At 44.4% G+C, this 25,027-nt stretch overlaps 1 protein-coding gene across 1 annotated transcript in view; it reads right to left on the reverse strand.

The window, feature by feature from the left end:
* LOC106569591 (PDZ domain-containing protein GIPC1) overlaps positions 1 to 25,027 on the reverse strand; it is a 71,351-nt gene that overhangs the window by 36,261 nt on the left and 10,063 nt on the right. Inside the window, exon 2 of the mRNA XM_082961039.1 lies at positions 4,501 to 4,686. Coding sequence (XP_082817165.1) covers positions 4,501 to 4,686 — 186 coding nt within the window. The remainder of the gene's footprint in view (positions 1 to 4,500; positions 4,687 to 25,027) is intronic.

Here is a 25,027-nt window from a genome sequence, read left to right on the forward strand (position 1 = left end):
CATCTGTTCTGTGCTGGATGGGTTTTGGTTGTTGTGTGAATATGAATTATCCATCTAATACAGGCTGATTCTACAAAATGGAATTAAGAAATATATTAATATACGGATGAGCAATATCAGAGTGGCGTTGACTAAAATACAGTAGAATAGAATACAGTATATACATATGAGATGAGTAAAGCAGTATGTAAACATTATTAAAGCGGCCAGTGATTCCATGTCTATGTATATAGGGCAGCAGCCTCTAAGGTGCAGGGTTGAGTAACTGGATGGAGGCCGGCTAGTGATGGCTATTTAACAGTCTGATGGCCTTGAGATAGAAGCTTTTTTCAGTTTCTCGGTCCCAACTCGGGGTGAACAGGCAGTGGCTCGGGTGGTTGATGTCCTTGATTATCTTTTCAGCCTTCCTGTGACATCGGGTGCTGTAGGTGTCCTGGATTGTAGGCAGTTTGTCCCCGGTGATGCGTTGGGCAGACCTCACCACCCTCTGGAGAGCCCTGTGGTTTGCGAGCGGTGCAGTTTCCGTACCAGGCGGTGATACAGCACGACAGGATGCTCTCGATGATGCATCTGTAAAAGTTTGTGAGGGTCTTAAGTGTCCATGCCAAATTTCTTCAGTCTTCTGAGGTTGAAGAGGCGCTGTTGCGCCTTCTTCACCAAACTGTCTGTGTGGGTGGACCATTTCAGTTTGTCCGTGATGTGTACGCCGAGGAACTTAAAACCTTCCACCTTCTCCACTACTGTCCCGTCGATGTGGATAGAGGGGTGCTCCCTCTGCTGTTTCCTGAAGTCCACGATCAGCTCCTTCATTTTGTTGATGTTGAGTGAGAGGTTGTTTTCCTGGCACCAGTCCGCAAGGGCCCTCACCTCCTCCCTGAAGGCCGTCTCGTCATTGTTGGTAATCAAGCCCACTACTGTTGTGTCGTCTGCAAACTTAATGATTGAGTTGGAGGCGTGCGTGGCCAGGCAGTCATGGATGAACAGAGTACAGGAGAGGGCTGAGCACGCACCCTTGTGGGGCCCCTGTGTTGAGGATCAGCGAAGTGGAGGTGTTGTTTCCTACCTTCACCACCTGGGGGCAGCCGTCAGGAAGTCCAGGACCCAGTTGCACAGGGCGGGGTTCAGACCCAGGGCCTCCAGCTTAATGACGAGTTTGGAGGGTACTATGGTGTTGAATGCTGAGCTGTAGTCAATGAACAGCATTACATTTACATTTACATTTAAGTCATTTAGCTGACGCTCTTATCCAGAGCGACTTACAAATTGGTGCATTCACCTTATAATATCCAGTGGAACAACCACTTTACAATAGTGCATCTAAATATTTTAAGGGGGGGTTAGAAGGATTACTTTATCCTATCCCAGGTATTCCTTAAAGAGGTGGGTTTTCAGGTGTCTCCGGAAGGTGGTGATTGACTCCGCTGTCCTGGCGTCGTGAGGGAGCTTGTTCCACCATTGGGGTGCCAGAGCAGCGAACAGTTTTGACTGGGCTGAGCGGGAACTGTGCTTCCTCAGAGGTAGGGAGGCGAGCAGGCCAGAGGTGCATTCTTACATAGGTATTCCTCTTGTCCAGATGGGATAGGGCAGTGTGCAGAGTGATGGCGATTGCATCATCAGTGGACCTATTGGGGCGGTAAGCAAATTGAAGTGGGTCTAGGGTGTCAGGTAAGGTGGAGGTGATATGATCCTTGACTAGTCTCTCAAAGCACTTCATGATGACAGAAGTGAGTGCTACGGGGCGATAGTCATTTAGCTCAGTTACCTTAGCTTTCTTGAGTACAGGAACAATGGTGGCCATCTTGAAGCGAGTGGAGACAACAGACTGGGATAGGGAGAGATTGAATATGTCCGTAAACACACCAGCCAGCTGGTCTGCGCATGCTCTGAGGACGCGGCTAGGGATGACGTCTGGGCTGGCAACCTTGCGAGGGTTAACACGTTTAAATATCTTGATCACGTCGGCCACGGAGGAGGAGAGCCCACAGTCCTTGGTAGCGGGCCCCGCGACGTGGCTGGTTTTCTTTTTGTAATCCATGATTGTCTGTAGACCCTGCCACTTACGTCTCGTGTCTGAGCCGTTGAATTGTGAGAGGGAGTTTCACACTCAGTAAACCCTCATCATCGACCAGCTCCCTGCATACCACTTCACAATATCCACTATTACTATGGGCCCTGGTCAAATGTAGGGCCCTACATAGGGAATAGCCCTGGTGAAATGTAAGGCCCCATTATAAGGAATAGCCCTGGTGAAATGTAGTGCCCTACATAGGGAATAGCCCTGGTGAAATGTAGGGCCCTACATAAGGAATAGCCCTGGTGAAATGTAGGGCCCTACATAAGGAATAGCCCTGGTGAAATGTAGGGCCCTACATAAGGAATATCCCTGGTGAAATGTAGGGCCCTACATAAGGAATAGCCCTGGTCTAATGTAGTACCATATATAGGGAATAGCCCTGGTCTAATGTAGTGCCATACATAGGGAATAGGGTGTCATTTGGGACTCAGCCATTGTCCCTAAGCAGGTTTGTGTCCCCTGGGGTGTCTGTCTGATGTGGGGTGTCTGTCTGATGTGGGGTGTCTGTCTGATCTGGGGAGTCTGTCTGATCTGGGGAGTCTGTCTGATCTGGGGTGTCTGTCTGATCTGGGGTGTCTGTCTGATGTTGGGGTGTCTGTCTGATGTGGGGTGTCTGTCTGATCTAGGGTGTCTGTCTGATCTGGGGTGTCTGTCTGATGTGGGGTGTCTGTCTGATGTTGGGGTGTCTGTCTGATGTTGGGGTGTCTGTCTGATGTGGGGTGTCTGTCTGATCTGGGGTGTCATTCTGATGTGGGGTGTCTGTCTGATCTGGGGTGTCTGTCTGATGTGAGGTGTCTGTCTAATGTTGGGGTGTCTGTCTGATGTTGGGGTGTCTGTCTGATGTGGGGGTGTCTGTCTTATCTGTCCAATGTAAACGCTGATTAATCAAAACCCTTATCAAGCACAAAGTAAATAACTGGTGTGTAATGCGCTGAAGATGCCATGATGACATGACGCTTCACGAACACAAGGTGGCGTCTTGGAGCAATCGGTTTCACTCTCTCTATGCAAGACATTGGTGGAAAACTCTGACCTTAAGGAGAACTAAACTTGCATCTCTTCAATAATCATTAATCATTTCTCAACCAAGAATTTTGCTCGGACTGTCTGGGAGTGGTCTGAGTGGGGGAGGGAACCTAGCTGTTATTGGTAGAGAGGGTCTGAGTGGGGAGGGAACCTAGCTGTTATTGGTAGAGAGGGTCTGAGTGGGGAGGGAACCTAGCTGTTATTGGTAGAGAGGGTCTGAGTGGGGAGGGAACCTAGCTGTTATTGGTAGAGAGGGTCTGAGTGGGGAGGGAACCTAGCTGTTATTGGTAGAGAGGGTCTGAGTGGGGAGGGAACCTAGCTGTTATTGGTAGAGAGGGTCTGAGTGGGGAGGGAACCTAGCTGTTATTGGTAGAGAGGTTCTGAGTGGGGAGGGAACCTAGCTGTTATTGGTAGAGAGGTTCTGAGTGGGGAGGGAACCTAGCTGTTATTGGTAGAGAGGTTCTGAGTGGGGAAGGAACCTAGCTGTTATTGGTAGAGAGGTTCTGAGAGGGGAGGGAACCTAACTGTTATTGGCAGAGAGGTTCTGAGTGGGGAGGGAACATAGCTGTTATTGGCAGAGAGGTTCTGAGTGGGGAAGGGAACCTAGCTGTTATTGGTAGAGAGGTTCTGAGTGGGAAGGGAACATAGCTGTTATTGGCAGAGAGGTTCTGAGTGGGACAATTTCCCAGTATTATTTCAACCTCATAGTGTGGAAATATACAGTATATAAAATACAGGAAAATCATGTTTTTGTCACGCCCTGATCTGTTTCACCTGTCTTTGTGATTGTCTCCACTCACCTCCAGGTGTCACCCGTTTTCCCCATTATTCCCAGGGTATTTAGTCCTGTGTTCTCTGTTTGTTTGTTGCCAGTTCGTCTTGTCATGCCAAGTCAATCAGCGTGTTTTTCCGTGCTTCTGCTTTTTCCAAGTCTCTGTTGTTCTAGTCCTCCCGGTTCTGACCTTTGCCTGTTCTGACACTGAGCCCGCCTGCCTGACCATTCAACCTGCCTTGACACTGAGCCCGCCTGCCTGACCATTCAGCCTGCCCTGACACTGAGCCCGCCTGCCTGATCATTCAACCTGCCTTGACCTCGAGCCTGCCTGCCACTCTGTACTTCCTGGACTCCGACCTGGTTATGATCTTTTGCCTGTCCACAATCTGTCTCTTTCCTGCCCCTTATTTTATAAGAAATATCAGACTCGAACCATCTGCCTCCAGTGTCTGCATCTGGGTCTCGCCCTGTATCTTTAAAGTTTTTTGACTGCACTGGCCCTTTAATGATTCAACCATTGTATAATATATATGAGATACAATTCAATAAATTGATTGATTTCATTGATTCAATCTATTCGATTGATTCACTGATAGATCGTATAAACAGATGAACTCCTACATACCTTGATGAAGGCGTATCCCGCCCCATTATCTGTGATGGTGAGTCCCAGGGCGTCCTCTGATTTAAACACCTCCGCCTCTTTCTTCATCGCTTTAATGTGGGCGAATATAAAGTCCTCCAGGCCAATCTGACCACCGAGCAGCTTCTCCATGTCGACCTTATGGGTGTTCAATGTACAGAACAGGATCTGGGGACAGACAGACGTATTAATGAACAGGATCTGGGGACAGACAGACAGACATTAATGAACAGGATGTGGGGAAAGACAGACATATTAATGAACAGGATCTGGGGAGAGACAGACAGACTAATGAACAGGATCTGGGGACAGACAGACATATTAATGAACAGGATCTGGGGACAGACATTTACATTTTAGTCATTTAGCAGACACTCTTATCCAGAGCGACTTACAGTGGTGAATACATACATTTCATACATTTTTTTTTCTGTGCTGGCCCCCCGTGGGAATCGAACCCACAACCCTGGCGTTGCAAACACCATGCTTTACCAACTGAGCCACAGGGAAGGCAGACAGAGAGACATATTAATGAACAGGATCTGGGGACAGACAGACAGACATATTAATGAACAGGATCTGGGGACAGACAGACAGACAGACATCTTAATGAACAGGATCTGGGGAGAGACAGACAGACAGACAGACAGACAGACAGACAGACAGATTAATGAACAGGATCTGGGGACAGACAGACAGACAGACAGACAGACAGACAGACAGACAAATGAACAGGATCTGGGGACAGACAGACAGACAGACAGACATATTAATGAACAGGATCTGGGGACAGACAGACAGACAGACATATTAATGAACATGATCTGGGGACAGACAGACAGACAGACAGACAGACAGACAGACAGACATATTAATGTTGAGAGGTATTGATGAGATAAACTTCATATTAAATACTGATGAAACATCTCAGTTCTATGAGAACAGAACATACAATGTAATATGTACACTGAACAAAAATATAAACGCAACATGCAACAATTTCAAAGATTTTACAGAGAAATCTGTCAATTGAAAGAAATGAATTAATCTTTGGATTTCACATAACTGGGAATACAGATATGTAGGTATCTGTTGGTCACAGATCCCTTAAAAATGGTGACCACCATTTGCCTGATGCAGCGCAACACATCTCCTTCACATAGAGTTGATCAGGCTGTTGATTGTGGCCTGTGGAACGTTGTCCCACTCCTCTTCAATGGCTGTGAGAAGTGTCTGGATATTGGTGGGAACTGGAACACGCTGTCATGCACGTTGATCCAGAGCATCCCAAACATGCTCAATGGGTGACATGTCTGGTAAGTATGCAGGCCATGGAAGAACTGGGACATTTTCAGCTTCCAGGAATTGTGTACAGATCCTTGTGACATGGGGCTGTGCATTATCATGCTGAAACATGAGGTGATGGTGGCGGATGAATGGCACGACAATGGGCCTCAGGATCTCACCACGGTATCTCTTTGCCATTGATAAACTGCAGTTGTGTTCGTTGCCGTAGTTTACGCCTCTCCTTACCATAACCCCACCGCCACCATGGGGCACTCTGTTCACAACGTTGACATCAGCAAAACGCTCGCCGACACGACGCCATACACACTGTCTGCCATCTGGCCGGTACAGTTGAAACCTGGATTCATCCGTGAAGAGCACACTTCTCCAACCTGCCAGTGGCCATCGAAGATGAGCATTTGCCCACTGAGGCCGAACTGCAGTCAGGTCAAGACCCTGATGAGGACAACGAGCACGCAGATGAGCTTTACTGAGACAGTTTCTGACAGTTTGTGCAGAAATTCTTTGGTTGTGTAAACCCAGTTTCACCAGGTGTCCGGGTGGCTTGTTTCAGACGATCTCGCTGGTGAAGAAGCGAGGCCTACCTGTTTGGCCCTGTCCGGGGGTATCATCGGATGGGGCCACAGTGTCTCCTGACCCCTCCTGTCTCAGCCTCCAGTATTTATGCTGCAGTAGTTTATGTGTCGGGGGGCAAGGGTCAGTCTGTCACATCTGGAGTATTTCTCTTGTCTTTTCCGGTGTCCTGTGTGAATTTAAATATGCTCTCTCTAATTCTCTCTTTCTCTCTTTCTTTCTTTCTCTCTCTCGGAGGACCTGAGCCCTAGGACCATGCCTCAGGACTACCTGGCTTGATGACTCCTTGCTGTCCCCAGTTCACCTGGCCGTGCTGCTGCTCCAGTTCCAACTGTTCTGCCTGCAGCAATGGAACCCTGACCTGTTCACCGGACGTGCTACCTGTCCCAGACCTGCTGTCCCAGACCTGCTGGAACCCTGACCTGTTCACCGGACGTGCTACCTGTCCCAGACCTGCTGTTTTCAACTCTCTAGAGACAGCAGGAGCGGTAGAGATACTCTCAAAGATCGGCTATGAAAAAGCCAACTGACACTTACTCTTGTGTTACTGACTTGTTGCACCCTCGACAACTACTATGATTATTATTATTTGACCATGCTGGTCATTTATGAACATTTGAACATCTTGGCCATGTGCTGTTATAATCTCCACCCGGCACAGCCAGAAGAGGACTGACCACCCCTCATAGCCTGGTTCCTCTCTAGGTTTCTTCCTAGGTTTTGGCCTTTCTAGGGAGTTTTTCCTAGCCACCGTGCTTCTACACCTGCATTGCTTGCTGTTTGGGGTTTTAGGCTGGGTTTCTGTACAGCACTATGAGATATCAGCTGATGTAAGAAGGGCTATATAAATACATTTGATTTGATTTGATGTGGAGGTCCTGGGCTGGTTTGGTTAATTCTCTAAAATGACGTTGAAGGCGGCTTATGGTAGAGAAATGAACATTATATTTTCTGGCAACAGTTCTGGTGGACATTCCTGCAGTCAGTATGCCAATTGCACGCTCCCTTAAAAATGTTTGAGTGGTCTTTTATTGTCCCCAGCACAAGGTGCACCTATGTAATGATCATGCTGTTTAATCAGCTTCTTGATATGCCACACCTGTCTGGTGGATGGATCATCTTGGCAAAGGAGAAATGCTCACTAACAGGGATATAAAGACATTTGTGCACAACATTTGAGAGAAATAAGCTTTTTGTGTGTATGGAACATTTCTGGGATCTTTAATTTCAGCTCATGAAACATACATGTTTCATTTATATTTTTGTTCAGTATATTAAATATTGATGAAACATCTCAGTTCTATTAGAACACATCAGCGTGATTCATTTTTGTAAGAAGCATTCGTTTGTTACCCAGACCCCTCTTTTACACTGCTGCTACTCTCTGTTTATAATCTATGCATAGTCAGTTTAACTCTACCTACATGTACATATTACCTCAATTACCTCGACTAACTGGTGCCCCCGCACATTGACTGTGTACCGGTACCCCCTGTAAATAGCCTCGTTTGTTATTTTACAGCTACTTTTTATTATTTGTTACTTTAATTTTCTATTTTCTAATTCTCTACATTTTCAATCAGAAGTTTACATACACTTAGGTTGGAGTCATTAAAACTCGTTTTTCACTCCACAAATTTCTTGTTAACAAACTATAGTTTTGGCAAGTTGGTTAGGACATCTACTTTGTGCATGACATAAGTAATTTTTCCAACAATTGTTTACAGACAGATTATTTCACTTATAATTCACTGTATCACAATTCCAGTGGAATTCCAGAACATTATGTCATGCCTTTAGAAGCTTCTGATAGGCTAATTGACATCATTTGAGTCAATTGGAGGTGTACCTGTGGATGTATTTCAAGGCCTACCTTCAAACTCAGTGCCTCTTTGCTTGACATCATGGGAAAATAAAAAGAAATCAGCCAAGACCTCAGAAAAAAAATTGTAGAGCTCTACAAGTCTGGTTCATCCTTGGGAACAATTTCCAAATGCCTGAAGGTACCACGTTCATATGTACAAACAATAGTACGCAAGTATAAACACCATGGGACCACGCAGCCGTCATACCACTCAGGAAGGAGACGCGTTCTGTCTCCTCGAGATGAACGTACTTTGATGTGAAAAGTGAAAATCAATCCCAGAACAACAGCGAAGGACCTTGTGAAGATGCTGGAGGAAACAGGTACAAAAGTGTCTATATCCACAGTAAAACGAGTCCTATATCAACATAACCTGAAAGGCCGCTCAGCAAGGAAGAAGCCACTGCTCCAAAACCGCCATAAAAAAGCCAGACTACGGTTTGCAACTGCACATAGGGACAAAGATCGTACTTTTTGTAGAAATGTCCTCTGGTCTGATGAAACACAAATAGAACTGTTTGGCCATAATGACGATCGTTTTGTTTGGAGGAAAAAGGGGGAGGATTGCAAGCCGAAGAACACCATCCCAACCGTGAAGCACGGGGGTGGCAGCATCATGTTGTGGGGGTGCTTTGCTGCAGGAGGGACTGGTGCACTTCACAAAATAGATGGCATCATGAGGGAGGAAAAGTATGTGGATTTATTGAAGCAACATCTCAAGACATCAGTCAGGAAGTTAAAGTTTGGTTGCAAATGGGTCTTCCAAATGGCCAATGACCCCAAGCATACTTCCAAAGTTGTGTCAAAATGGCTTAAGGACAACAAAGTCAAAGTATTGGAGTGGCCATCACAAAGCCCTGACCTCAATCCCATAGAAAATTTGTGGGCAGAACTGAAAAAGCATGTACGAGCAAGGAGGCCTATAAACCTGACTCAGTTACACCAGCTCTGTCAGGAGGAATAGGCCAAAATTCACCCAACTTACTGTGGGAAGCTTGTGGAAGGCTACCCGAAACGTTTGACCCAAGTTAAACAATTTAAAGGCAATGCTAACAAATACTAATTGAGTGTATTTAAAACTTCTAAACCACTGGGAATGTGATGAAAGAAATAAAAGCTGAAATAAATCATTCTCTCTACTATTATTCTGATATTTCACATTCTTAAAATAAAGTGGTGATCCTAACTGACCAAAGACAGGGAATTTTTACTAGGATTAAATGTCAAGAATTGTGAAAAACTGAGTTTAAATGTATTTGGCTAAGGTGTATGTAAACTTCTGACTTCAACTGTATGTTTTACTTAACAATTGTAATTTTTTTCTGAACTTCTTAATTAAAGCATTGTTGGTTAAGGGCTTGTAAGTAAGCATTTCACATACAGTTGAAGTCAGAACGTTTACATACCCCTTAGTCAGCCAAATACATTTAAATTCAGTTTTTCAAGATTCATTTTTCTACACCTGCTGTATTCGGCGCATGTAACAAATACGATTTGATTTGATTTAAATGAGGTCAAACTATACTTCATTGCTTGTTTGTGAATGGAAGACTATGCTGGGCTGGTTTTTAGACCAAGAAAAGTATGATGTCAACAGAGACAGAAATTTGCATCCTGTAGCATAAACTCCAAAAGGTTCTGGGACACTGTAAAGTCCATGGAGAATAATAGCACCTCCTCCCAGCTTCCCACTGCACTGAGGCTAGGAAACACGGTCACCACCGATAAATCTACGATAATCGAGAATTTCAAGAATCATTTTTCTACGGCTGGCCATGCTTTCCACCTGGCTACCCCTACCCCGGTCAACAGCTCTGCACCCCCCCACAGCAACTTGTCCAAGCCTCCCCCATTTCTCCTCCACCCAAATCCAGATAGCTGATGTTCTGAAAGAGCTGGAAAATCTGGACCCCTATAAATCAGCTGGGCTAGACAATCTGGACCCTCTCTTTCTAAAATGATCCGCCGCAATTATTGCTACCCCTGTTCAACCTTTCTTTCGCATCGTCTGAGATCCCTAAAGATTGGAAAGCTGCTGCGGTCATCCCCCTCTTCAAAGGGGGAGACACTCTAGACCCAAACTGTTACAGACCTATATCTATTCTACCCTGCCTTTCTTAGGTCTTTGAAAGCCAAGTTAATAAACAGATCACCGACCATTTCGAATCCCACTGTACCTTCTCTGCTATACAATCTGGTTTCCGAGCTGGTCATGGGTACACATCAGCCACGCTCAAGGTCCTAAACGATATCATAACCGGCATCGATAAAAGACAATACTGTGCAGCCATATTCATAGACCTGGCCAAGGCTTTCGACTCTGTCAATCACCACATTCTTATCGGCAGACTCAACAGCCTTGTTTCTCAAATGACTGCCTCGCCTGGTTCACCAACTACTTCTCAGACAGAGTTCAGTGTGTCAAATCAGAGGGCCTGTTGTCCGGACCTCTGGCAGTCTCTATGGGTGTGCCACAGGGTTCAATTCTCAGGCCAACTCTTTTCTCTGTATACATCAATGATGTCGCTCTTGCTGCTGGTGATTCTCTGATCCACCTCTAAGCAGATGACACCCTTCTGTATAATTCTGGCCCTTCTTTGGACACTGTGTTAACAAACCTCCAGACGAGTTTCAATGCCATACAACTCTCCTTCCGTGGCCTCTAACTGCTCTTAAATGCAAGTAAAACTAAATGCATGCTCTTCAACCGAACGCTGCCTGCACCTGCCCGCCCGTCTAGCATCACTACTCTGGACGGTTCTGACTTATAATATTGTCACGACTTCTGCCGAAGTCGATGCCCCTCCTTGTTCGGGCGGTGCTCGGCGGTCGACGTCACCGGTCTTCTGGCCATCATTGATCCATTTTTCATTTTCCATTGGTTTTGTCTTGTCTTCCTACACACCTGGTTCCAATCCCATTCCTTACATGTTGTGTATTTAACCCTCTGTTTCCCCTCATGTCCTTGTCAGAGATTGTTTGTTGTTATGTGCTCGTGTTTTTGGATTGGTGCGCGACGGGTTATTTTACCCATGTTTATTTTATTATGTATGTTGTTTTTTTTGGAGTTTGTTTTTACTTTATTAAACTACTCCAGTTCCACCAAGTTGGTTTCTCCTGCGCCTGACTTCCCTGCCACCTATACACACAACGTGACAAATATGTGGATAACTACAAATACCTAGGTGTCTGGTTAGACTGTAAACTCTCCTTCCAGACTCACATCAAGCATCTCCAATCCAAAATTAAATCTAGAATCGGCTTCCTATTGCACAACAAAGCATCCTTCACTCACTTGCCAAATATACCCTCGTAAAACTGACTATCCTACCGATCCTTGACTTCGGCGATGTCATTTACAAAATAGCCTCCAACACTCTATTCAGCAAATTGGATGCCATCCGTTTTGTCACCAAAGCCCCATGTACTACCCACCACTGCAACCTGTATGCGCTCGTTTGCTGGCTCTCACTTCATATTCGTCGCCAAACCCACTGGCTCCAGGTCATCTATAAGTCTTTGCTAGGTAAAGCTCCGCCTTATCTCAGCTCACTGTTCACCATAGCAGCACCCACCCGTAGCATGCGCTCCAGCAGGTATATTTCACTGGTCATCCCCAAAGCCAACTCCTCCTTTGGCCACCTTTCCTTCCAGTTCTCTGCTGCCAATGACTGGAACAAATTGCAAAAATCACTGAAGCTGGAGACTCATATCTCCCTCACTAACTTTAAGCATCAGCTGTCAGAGCAGCTCACAGATCATTGCACCTGTACATAGCCCATCTGTAAATAGTGCACCCAACTACCTCATCCCCATATTGTTATTTTTTTTTTCTCCTTTGCACCCCAGTATCTCTACTTGCACATTCATCTTCTGCACATCTATCACTCCAGTGTTTAACTGCTAAATTGTAATTATTTTGCCACTACGGCCTATTTATTGCCTTACCTCCCTAATCTTACTTCATTTGCACACACTGTACATCGACTTTTCTATTGTTTTATTGACTGTACGTTTGTTTATTCCATGTGTAACTCTGTGCTGTTTGTGTCGCACTGCTTTGCTTTATCTTGGCCAGGTCACAGTTGTAAATGAGAATTTGTTCTCAACTGGCCTACCTGGTTAAATAAAGGTGAAATAAATAAATAAAATATTTAAAAAAATAAAGGTAAGACAGGTATGATGCCAACATGCTAACTGAGGTAAGACAACATATTAACAGAGGTAAGACAACATGCTAACAGAGGTAAGACAACATGCTAACAGAGGTAAGACAACATGCTAACAGAGGTAAGACAACATGCTAACAGAGGTAAGACAACATGCTAACAGAGGTAAGACAAGTGTGATGTCAACATGCTAACTGAGGTAAGACAAGTGTGATGTCAACATCCTAACAGAGGTAAGACAAGTGTGATGTCAACATGCTAACAGAGGTAAGACAAGTGTGATGTCAACATGCTAACAGAGGTAAGACAAGTGTGATGTCAACATGCTAACAGAGGTAAGACAACATGCTAACAGAGGTAAGACAACATGCTAACAGAGGTAAGACAAGTGTGATGGCAACATGCTAACAGAGGTAACACAAGTGTGATGTCAACATGCTAACAGAGGTAAGACAACATGCTAACAGAGGTAAGACAAGTGTGATGTCAACATGCTAACAGAGGTAAGACAAGTGTGATGTCAACATGCTACCAGAGGTAAGACAAGTGTGATGTCAACATGCTAACAGAGGTAAGACAAGTGTGATGCCAACATGCTAACAGAGGTAAGACAACATGCTAACAGAGGTAAGACAAGTGTGATGTCAACATGCTAACAGAGGTAAGACAAGTGTGATGCCAACATGCTAACAGAGGTAAGACAAGTGTGATGTCAACATGCTAACAGAGGTAAGACAAGTGTGATGTCAACATGCTAACAGAGGTAAGACAAGTGTGATGCCAACATGCTAACAGAGGTAAGACAACATGCTAACAGAGGTAAGACAAGTGTGATGTCAACATGCTAACAGAGGTAAGACAACATGCTAACAGAGGTAAGACAAGTGTGATGCCAACATGCTAACTGAGGTAAGACAAGTGTGATGCCAACATGCTAACAGAGGTAAGACAACATGCTAACAGAGGTAAGACAACATGCTAACAGAGGTAAGACAAGTGTGATGCCAACATGCTAACTGAGGTAAGACAAGTGTGATGTCAACATGCTAACTGAGGTAAGACAAGTGTGATCTCAACATGCTAACAGAGGTAAGACAACATGCTAACAGAGGTAAGACAAGTGTGATGTCAACATGCTAACAGAGGTAAGACAAGTGTGATGTCAACATGCTAACTGAGGTAAGACAACATGCTAACTGAGGTAATACAAGTGTGATGCCAACATGCTAACAGAGGTAAGACAAGTGTGATGTCAACATGCTAACTGAGGTAAGACAACATGCTAACAGAGGTTAAGACAAGTGTGATGTCAACATGCTAACTGAGGTAATACAAGTGTGATGCCAACATGCTAACAGAGGTAAGACAAGTGTGATGTCAACATGCTAACAGAGGTAAGACAAGTGTGATGTCAACATGCTAACAGAGGTAAGACAAGTGTGATGTCAACATTTTAACTGAGGTGAGACAAGTGTGATGTCAACATGCACACAGAGGTAAGACAACATGCTAACAGAGGTAAGACAAGTGTGATGCCAACATGCTAACAGAGGTAAGACAAGTGTGATGTCAACATGCTAACTGAGGTAAGACAAGTGTGATGCCAACATGCTAACTGAGGTAAGACAACATGCTAACAGAGGTTAAGACAAGTGTGATGTCAACATGCTAACTGAGTTAATACAAGTGTGATGCCAACATCCTAAAAGAGGTAAGACAAGTTTGATGTCAACATGCTAACAGAGGTAAGACAAGTTTGATGTCAACATGCTAACTGAGGTAAGACAACATGCTAACAGAGGTAAGACAAGTGTGATGCCAACATGCTAACAGAGGTAAGACAACATGCTAACAGAGGTAAGACAAGTGCGATGTCAACATGCTAACAGAGGTAAGACAAGTGTGATGTCAACATGCTAACAGAGAAAAGACAAGTGTGATGTCAACATGCTAACAGAGGTAAGACAAGTGTGATGTCAACATGCTAACAGAGGTAAGACAAGTGTGATGTCAACATGCTAACTGAGGTAAGACAAGTGTGATGTCAACATGCTAACAGAGGTAAGACAAGTGTGATGTCAACATGCTAACAGAGGTAAGACAAGTGTGATGTCAACATGCTAACAGAGGTAAGACAACATGCTAACAGAGGTAAGACAACATGCTAACAGAGGTAAGACAAGTGTGATGGCAACATGCTAACAGAGGTAACACAAGTGTGATGTCAACATGCTAACAGAGGTAAGACAACATGCTAACAGAGGTAAGACAAGTGTGATGTCAACATGCTAACAGAGGTAAGACAAGTGTGATGTCAACATGCTACCAGAGGTAAGACAAGTGTGATGTCAACATGCTAACAGAGGTAAGACAAGTGTGATGCCAACATGCTAACAGAGGTAAGACAACATGCTAACAGAGGTAAGACAAGTGTGATGTCAACATGCTAACAGAGGTAAGACAAGTGTGATGCCAACATGCTAACAGAGGTAAGACAAGTGTGATGTCAACATGCTAACAGAGGTAAGACAAGTGTGATGTCAACATGCTAACAGAGGTAAGACAAGTGTGATGCCAACATGCTAACAGAGGTAAGACAACATGCTAACAGAGGTAAGACAAGTGTGATGTCAACATGCTAACAGAGGTAAGACAACATGCTAACAGAGGTAAGACAAGTGTGATGCCAACATGCTAACTGAGGTAAGACAAGTGTGATGCCAACATGCTAACAGAGGTAAGACAACATGCTAACAGAGGTAGACAAGTGCAATGTCAACATGCTAACAGAGGTAAGACAAGTGTGATGTCAACATGCTAACAGAGGTAAGACAAGTGTGATGTCAACATGCTAACTGAGGTAAGACAAGTGTGATCTCAACATGCTAACAGAGGTAAGACAACATGCTAACAGAGGTAAGACAAGTGTGATGTCAACATGCTAACAGAGGTAAGACAAGTGTGATGTCAACATGCTAACTGAGGTAAGACAACATGCTAACTGAGGTAATACAAGTGTGATGCCAACATGCTAACAGAGGTAAGACAAGTGTGATGTCAACATGCTAACTGAGGTAAGACAACATGCTAACAGAGGTTAAGACAAGTGTGATGTCAACATGCTAACTGAGGTAATACAAGTGTGATGCCAACATGCTAACAGAGGTAAGACAAGTGTGATGTCAACATGCTAACAGAGGTAAGACAAGTGTGATGTCAACATGCTAACAGAGGTAAGACAAGTGTGATGTCAACATTTTAACTGAGGTGAGACAAGTGTGATGTCAACATGCACACAGAGGTAAGACAACATGCTAACAGAGGTAAGACAAGTGTGATGCCAACATGCTAACAGAGGTAAGACAAGTGTGATGCCAACATGCTAACTGAGGTAAGACAACATGCTAACAGAGGTTAAGACAAGTGTGATGTCAACATGCTAACTGAGTTAATACAAGTGTGATGCCAACATCCTAAAAGAGGTAAGACAAGTTTGATGTCAACATGCTAACAGAGGTAAGACAAGTTTGATGTCAACATGCTAACTGAGGTAAGACAACATGCTAACAGAGGTAAGACAAGTGTGATGCCAACATGCTAACAGAGGTAAGACAACATGCTAACAGAGGTAAGACAAGTGCGATGTCAACATGCTAACAGAGGTAAGACAAGTGTGATGTCAACATGCTAACAGAGGTAAGACAAGTGTGATGTCAACATGCTAACAGAGGTAAGACAAGTGTGATGTCAACATGCTAACTGAGGTAAGACAAGTGTGATGTCAACATGCTAACTGAGGTAAGACAACATGCTAACTGAGGTTATACAAGTGTGATGCCAACATGCTAACAGAGGTAAGACAAGTGTGATGTCAACATGCTAACAGAGGTAAGACAAGTGTGATGTCAACATGCTAACAGAGGTAAGAGAAGTGTGATGTCAACATGCTAACTGAGGTGAGACAAGTGTGATGTCAACATGCTAACTGGGGTAAGACAACATGCTAACAGAGGTAAGACAAGTGTGATGCCAACATGCTAACAGAGGTAAGACAAGTGTGATGTCAACATGCTAACAGAGGTAAGACAAGTGTGATGCCAACATGCTAACAGAGGTAAGACAACATGCTAACAGAGGTAAGACAAGTGTGATGTCAACATGCTAACAGAAGTAAGACAAGTGTGATGTCAACATGCTAACAGAGGTAAGACAAGTGTGATGTCAACATGCTAACTGAGGTAAGACAAGTGTGATGTCAACATGCTAACAGAGGTAAGACAAGTGTGATGTCAACATGCTAACAGAGGTAAGACAAGTGTGATGTCAACATGCTAACAGAGGTAAGACAACATGCTACCAGAGGTAAGACAAGTGTGATGTCAACATGCTAACTGAGGTAATACAAGTGTGATGCCAACATGCTAACAGAGGTAAGACAAGTGTGATGTCAACAATTGGAGGGTGTGTGATACAAGGCTAATAACACACTTGTGACAGGCTTACCTCTGCACCATTTCCCCACCATCTTATCAACAATCCATAGACACCAGGCTGTGGGTCCTCTATTTCAGGGGTAACATATATTTGGGGTTAGTAACCTATTCCCTATATAGTGCACTACTACGGCCTCTTTACAGGGAAAAGGGTGCCATTTGGGACATATCTCTGGTCTGGTTGGCAGAGAAAATGCCTGCTTCCTTATTAAGCCTCTTTGGTTGTGTACCAACAGGCATAGAACACTGCTCTACTCTGCTCTGCTCTGCTCCACTCTACTCTACTCTACTCTACTCTACTCTACTCTACTCTACTCTACTCTACTCTACTCTACTCTGCTCTACTCTACTCTGCTCTGCTCTGCTCTACTCTACTCTGCTCTGCTCTGCTCCGCTCCACTCCACTCTACTCTACTCTACTCTGCTCTACTCCACTCTGCTCTACTCTGCTCCACTCTGCTCTACTCTGCTCTACTCTGCACTACTCTGCTCTACGCTGCTATGCTCTGCTCTACTCTGCTCTACTCTGCTCTACTCTACTCTGCTCTGCTCCGCTCTGCTCCACTCTACTCTGCTCTGCTCTACTCTGCTCTACTCTACTCTACTCTACACTACTCTGCTCCGCTCTGCTCTGCTCTACTCTACGCTGCTCTGCTCTGCTCCGCACTCCACGCACACTGACACCAGCAAGGGATCAGCTGACACACACTGACACCAGCAAGGGTTGCCTCTGGTTACAAGAGTATAAAATAACAGGATTGGGGAGGGGAGGGGGGCAGAGAGAGAGAGGGTGGAGTATTAGAGAGAGAGAGAGAGAGAGAGAGAGGGAAAGAAAGAAAGAGCGAGAGAGAGGAGAGGGGGTGGGAATAAAGTGAAGGAGGCTGGGCCAATCACAGGTACAGTACATTAGAAAATATAAAGGTTTGATTCGTGACTATCTCTCTTATCTTCCTTTCTCGCTCTCTCTCTCTCCCTCTTCTCTACCTTTCTCTAGCTCTTCTCTCTCACAATTAGAGGCTCATTAAAATTCAACAGATTTTAATTCTGAGAGAGTGGTGCCTACCTACCTGTTCTAATGTAGCAGGTCAGGCCATTACCCAGAAGGCCACAGGAGAGACGAACAGTAGAATACGCTGTCAATGAAATCAGGGCCTTCACACTCTCTCTCCCTCTGACACTTCTCTTTCATCTCTCTCTCTCTCTCTTCTCGTCCTTTCTCTAGCTCTTCTCTCTCTCTCTCTCTCTCAGAATGTTCTCTGTCTCTCCTGACACACACACACACATACACACACACACACACACACACACACACACACACACACACACACACACACAGGTAGAACTGAAGGAGGTAGAACTGAGGAAGGTAGAACTGAGGAAGATAGAACTGAAGGAGGTAGAACTGAAGGAGGTAGAACTGAAGGAGTTAGAACTGAGGGAGGTAGAACTGAGGGAGGTAGAACTGAGGGAGGTAGAACTGAGGGAGTTAGAACTGAGGGAGGTAGAACTGAGGGAGGTAGAACTGAAGTAGGTAAAACTGAGGGAGAGGGAACTGAAGGAGGTAGAACTGAGGGAGGTAGAACTGAGGGAGGTAAAACTGAAGGAGTTAGAACTGAGGGAGGTAGAACTGAAGGAGGTAGAACTGAAGGAGGTAGAACTGAGGGAGGTAGAACTGAGGGAGTTAGAACTGAAGGAGGTAGAACTGAAGGAGGTAGAACTGAGGGAGGTAAAACTGAGGGAGAGGGAACTGAAGGAGGTAGAACTGAGGGAGGTAGAACTGAGGGAGGTAGAACTGAAGGAGGTAGAACTGAAGGAGGTAGAACTGAGGGAGGTAAAACTGAGGGAGGTAGAACTGAGGGAGAGAGAACTGAAGGAGGTAGAACTGAGGGAGGTAGAACTGAGAGAGGTAGAACTGAGGGAGGTAGAATTAAGGGAGGTAGAACTGAAGGAGGTAGAACTGAAGGAGGTAGAACTGAGGGAGGTAGAACTGAGGGAGGTAAAACTGAAGGAGTTAGAACTGAGGGAGGTAGAGTATATGGACATGGAAGAGGTAAAAAACCTGGCCTGACAGTCTGTCTGATTTCATTCAAGACCTAATAAAACGACTCAAGAACAGACCATGTAATATATTATAATAGGCTACGCACGACATACATTTTGGAAATGGGTGGCCCAAAGAATGGAACCCACAACCCTGGCGGTGCAAGCACCATGCTCTACCAGCTGAGCCCACAACCCTGGCGGTGCAAGCACCATGCTCTACCAGCTGAGCCCACAACCCTGGCGGTGCAAGCGCCATGCTCTACCAACTGAGCCCACAACCCTGGCGGTGCAAGCACCAACTGAGCCATACAGGACCATGTACAGTGCCGTAGGAAAGTATTCATACCCATTGACTTATTCCACATTTTGACTTATTCCAGCTTATCACCTGTCTAACACCATTCTTACAGTGAAGCACGGCGGTGGCAGCATCATGCTATGGGGATGCTTTTCAGCAGCTGGAACTGGGAGACTGGTAAGGATAGAGGGAACAATGAATGGAGGCAAATCCTTGATGAGAACCTGCTTCAGAGAGCAAACAACTTTAGACTGGGGTGAAGATTTACATTCCAACAGGACAATGACACCAAGCATACAGCCAAAGCAAAGCTGGAACGGCTTCAGAACAAGAATGTGAAAGTCTTTGAGTGGTCCAGCCAAATCTGTGGAAAGACTTGAAGATTGGCCGTTCACCGCCGCTTCCCATCTAACTTAACAGAGCTTGAGAAAATGTACAAAGAAGAATGAGAGAAAATCCCCAAATCCAGATGTGCAAAGTTGATTGAGACATAAGACGACTCAAAGCTGTAATCGCAGACAAAGGTGCTTCTACAAAGTATTGACTTAGGGGTGTTATATTTCTGTATTTAATTTTCTGTATTTAATTTTCAATACATTTGCAAAAATGCGATTACAGCCTCGAGGCTTCTTGGGTATGAGGCTACAAGCTTGGTACACCTGTATTTGGGGAATTTATTTGGGGAGTTTCTCCCAAGCAACTGTTTTTGCTTTGTCATTATGGGGTATTGTGTGTGTATATTGGTGAGGAAAAACATTTTTTTTAAATACATTTTAGAATAAGGCTGTAACGTAATAAAATGTGGAAAAAGTCAAGGGGTCTGAATACTTTCAGAATGCGCTGTTTAGGTAGGGGTAAAGTGACTAGGCCACAGGATCGATAATAAGCAGTAGCCAGATGAGACTTGTCTCTGCAATAAATATCAGGTTAATGTCTGCTTTAAAGGCACAGTGCAGTCAAACACGTGATTTCTCTGTTTTTTATATACTTCCACACTATGAGGTTGGAATAATACTGTGGAATTTCGAAAATTATGATAATGCCCTTTTAATTGTAAGAGCTGTTTGAAAAATACATTTCAGCCCTTTTTTGGTGGGACGGAGTTTTGGCTTGAAAATAAATAAATGAGTTAATAGAGCTCTCTGCCAAATGTTGATATGGAGATAAAAAAAAATTTGCTGCATTGAACCTTTAATGACCTCCACTCTGAGATACACGACATGATCAAAAGTATGTGGACACCTGCTCGTCAAATATCTCATTCCAAAAATCATGGGCATTAATATGGAGTTGGTCCCCCCTTTTGCTGCTATAACAGCCTCCACTCTTCTGGGAAGGCTTTCCACTAGATGTTGGAACATTGTTGCAGGGACTTGCTTCCATTCATCCACAAAAGCATTAGTGAGGTCGGGCACTGATGTTGGGAGATTAGACCTGGCTCGCAGTCGGCGTTCTAATTCATCCCAAGGTGTTCGATGGGGTTGAGGCCCGAACCATGACAGACAATTTTTATTCGCTACGAGTTTCAGCGCTGTCCCGCTCAGTGCTGTCCTGCTCAGCGCAGTCCCGTTCTGTGAGTTTGTGTGGCCTACCACTTCGCGGCTGAGCCGTTGTTGCTCCTAGATGTTTCCACTTCACAATAACAGCACTTACAGTTGACCGGGGCAGCTCTAGCAGGGCAGACATTTAATGAACTGACTTGTTGGAAAGGTGGCATTTTATGACAGCGCCAAGCTGAAGTCACTGAGCTCTTCAGTATGGGTCATTCTACTGCCAATGTTTGTCTATGGAGATTGCATGGCGTTGTGCTCGATGTTATACACCTGTCAGCAACGGGTGAGGCTGAAATAGCTGAATCCACTAATTCGAAGGGGTGTCCATATACTTTTGTATATATAGTGTAACTAACTGAATACTGTATATAACTAACTGAATAACTTGTTTAAGGAATTTTGTTGCTTCATCTAATGAGAAAACCATGGAATTTTTGTAATGGCTAACCTAGAGATGTGCAATGACATGCTGACGTGACAGATGCTGTGTTAATTTGCTCAGCCAAGACGAAGGAAGTTCAGGTAAATCTGATCATTCATTTACTGACTGTCTGACTGCGTGACTGACTGACTAGCGCGCGCGCGCGCGCGCGCGCGCGCTGTCTGTCTGTCTGTCTGTCTTTCTGTCTGACTGCGTGACTGACTGTCTTTCTGACTAGTTGTCTGTCTGGCTGTCTGTCTGTCTGACTAGTTGTCTGACTGGATGTCTGTCTGACTGGATGTCTGACTGTCTGTCTGACTGTCTGTCTGACTAGTTGTCTGTCTGGCTGTCTGTCTGTCTGACTAGTTGTCTGACTGGCTGTCTGTCTGACTGTATGTCTGACTGTCTGTCTGTCTGTCTGTCTGTCTGACTGACTACAATGAACAACAACAGAAATGCAACATTAAACCCTTCCTCAGATTTTACAGAGTTAAAAATGTTCATATATGGAAATGCATTAGTCTCTAATCTATAGATGTCACGTGACTGGGAATACAGAGATGCATCTGTTGGTCACAGATACCTTGCTGAAACATGAGGTGATGGCAGCGGATGAATGTCATGACAATGGGCCTCAGGATCTCGTCTCTGTGCATTCAAATTGCCATCGCTAAAAATGCAATTGCGTTCGTCCACACAATGCCATACACGCTGTCTGCCATCTGCCCGGTACAGTTGAAACCGGGATTAATCCGTGAAGAGCACATTTCTCCAGCGAGGCCAGTGGCCATCGAATGTGAGCATTGGCCCACTGAAGTCAGTTACAACGCTGAACGGCAGTCAGGTCAAGATACCGGCGAGGACGACGAACACACAAATTCTCTAAAACGACTTTAGAGGCGGCTTATGGTAGAGAAATTAACATTCAATTCTCTGGCAACAGCTCTGGTGGACATTCCTGCAGTCAGCATGCCAATTGCGCGCTTCCTCAACTTGAGACATCTGTGGCATTGCGTTGCGTGACAAAACAGCACATTTTAGAGTGGCCTTTTATTGTCCCCAGCACAAGGTGCACCTGTGTAATGATCATGCTGTTTAATCAGCTTCTTGATATGCCACACCTGTCAGGAGGATGGATTATCTTGACAAAGGAGAAATGCTCACTAACAGGGATGTAAAGAAATTTGTGCACAAATTTTGAGAGAAATACGCTTTTTGTGCATATGAAACATTTCTGGGATCTTTTATTTCAGCTCATGAAACATGGGACCAACACTTTACATGTTGCATTTATATTTTGGTTCGGTATAACTTTCAGCTCTGATGACCCTAACAGCTCTCATGTACTGTAGGTCTGGTTAACAGGAAGAGCTGTTGGGGTCATGTACTATAGGTCTGGTTAACAGGAAGAGCTGTTATGGTCATGTACTGTAGGTCTGGTTGTTAACAGGAAGAGCTGTTAGGGTCATGTACTGTAGGTCTGGTTAACAGGAAGAGCTGTTGGGGTCATGTACTATAGGTCTGGTTAACAGGAAGAGCTGTTAGGGTCATGTACTGTAGGTCTGGTTGTTAACAGGAAGAGCTGTTAGGGTCATGTACTGTAGGTCTGGTTGTTAACAGGAAGAGCTGTTAGGGTAATGTACTGTAGGTCTGGTTGTTAACAGGAAGAGCTGTTAGGGTAATGTACTGTAGGTCTGGTTGTTGACAGGAAGAGCTGTTAGGGTCATGTACTGTAGGTCTGGTTGTTAACAGGAAGAGCTGTTAGGGTCATGTACTGTAGGTCTGGTTGTTAACAGGAAGAGCTGTTAGGGTCATGTACTGTAGGTCTGGTTAACAGGAAGAGCTGTTGGGGTCATGTACTATAGGTCTGGTTAACAGGAAGAGCTGTTAGGGTCATGTACTGTAGGTCTGGTTGTTAACAGGAAGAGCTGTTAGGGTCATGTACTGTAGGTCTGGTTGTTAACAGGAAGAGCTGTTAGGGTAATGTACTGTAGGTCTGGTTGTTAACAGGAAGAGCTGTTAGGGTAATGTACTGTAGGTCTGGTTGTTAACAGGAAGAGCTGTTAGGGTAATGTACTGTAGGTCTGGTTGTTGACAGGAAGAGCTGTTAGGGTCATGTACTGTAGGTCTGGTTGTTAACAGGAAGAGCTGTTAGGGTCATGTACTATAGGTCTGGTTGATCATTGACATGGATGGAGAGCCTGAGGATCCACTGTGCTTCAGAATGAGTAATGCCTACATGATGATCATTATGATTTAAAAAATATATATTTATTTAACCTTTATTTAACCAGGTAGGCTAGTTGAGAACAAGTCCTTTATTTAACCAGGTAGGCCAGTTGAGAACAAGTTCTCATTTACAATTGCGACCTGGCCAAGATAAAGCAAAGCAGTTCGACAACGTACAACAACACAGAGTTACACATGGAGTAAAACAAACATACAGTCAATAATACAGTAGAAAAATAAGTCTATATACAATGTGAGCAAATGAGGTGAGATAAGGGAGGTAAAGGTAAAAAAGGCCATGGGGGAAAAGTAAATACAATATAGCAAGTAAAACACTGGAATGGTAGATTTGTAGTAGAAGAAAGTGCAAAGTAGAAACAGAAATAATGGGGTGCAAAGGAGCTAAATCAATAAATAAATACAGTAGGGGAAGAGGTAGTTGTTTGGGCAAAATTATAGATGGGCTATGTACAAGTGCAGTAATGATAATGACATAAATAAAACGCTTCAGGGAAAGGGACATTTATTTGGATCTGGAGTCTTCCCTTCCGACTATAGAAACAAAACATCACTGGAAAAAGACCTTTATGAAAGGGATAGGAGTTTTTCCTTCAGACAATAGAAACAAAACATCACTGGATTATGAAGGGGACAGGAGTTTTTCCTTCAGACTATAGAAACAAAACATCACTGGATTATGAAGGGGACAGGAGTTTTTCCTTCCGACTACAGAAACAAAACATCCCTTGTGTCACGTTCTGACCTGTAAAGGTGTTATTTGTTAGTGTTTAGTATGGTCAGGACGTGGCAGGGGGTATTTTGTTTATATGTTTCGGGGATTGTTAGTCTATGTGAATAGACAAGGGGTGTTTGATTAGAGTGGTCTAGAGTTTTGGTATATGTTCTATGTTAGGGCATTTTCTATGTTTATTCTAGTCACTCTGTTTCTATGTGCAGTTTTGTTCTTGACCTTCAATTGGAAGCAGCGGCTCCTCGTTGCTTCTGATTGAAGCTCCTATAATTAGGGGTTTGTTTGTATTGTGGGAAGTTGTATTCTGTTTTGTGCCTATCACCTGACAGAACGGTTAGTGTTGTTTCCGTTAATTGTATATTTGTTTCTCCTACTTCAATATTAAAAAGTGAAGATGAGTATACACTTCCCTGTTGCGTCTTGGTCCACGACACGCGTTACACCTTGATAAAGACCTTTATGAAGGGGCCAGGAGTTTCTCCTTCCGACAATAGAAACAAAACATCACTGGATTATGAAGGGGACAGGAGTTTCTCCTTCCGACTATAGAAACAAAACATCACTGGATTATGAAGGGGACAGGAGTTTCTCCTTCCGACTATAGAAACAAAACATCACTGGATTATGAAGGGGACAGGAGTTTCTCCTTCCGACTATAGAAACAAAACATCACTGGATTATGAAGGGGACAGGAGTTTCTCCTTCCGACTATAGAAACAAAACATCACTGGATTATGAAGGGGACAGGAGTTTCTCCTTCCGACTATAGAAACAAAACATCACTGGATTATGAAGGGGACAGGAGTT

This window comes from Salmo salar, chromosome 14, assembly GCF_965601325.2.
Source record: "Salmo salar chromosome 14, fSalSal1, whole genome shotgun sequence".
Lineage (NCBI taxonomy): Eukaryota > Metazoa > Chordata > Actinopteri > Salmoniformes > Salmonidae > Salmo > Salmo salar.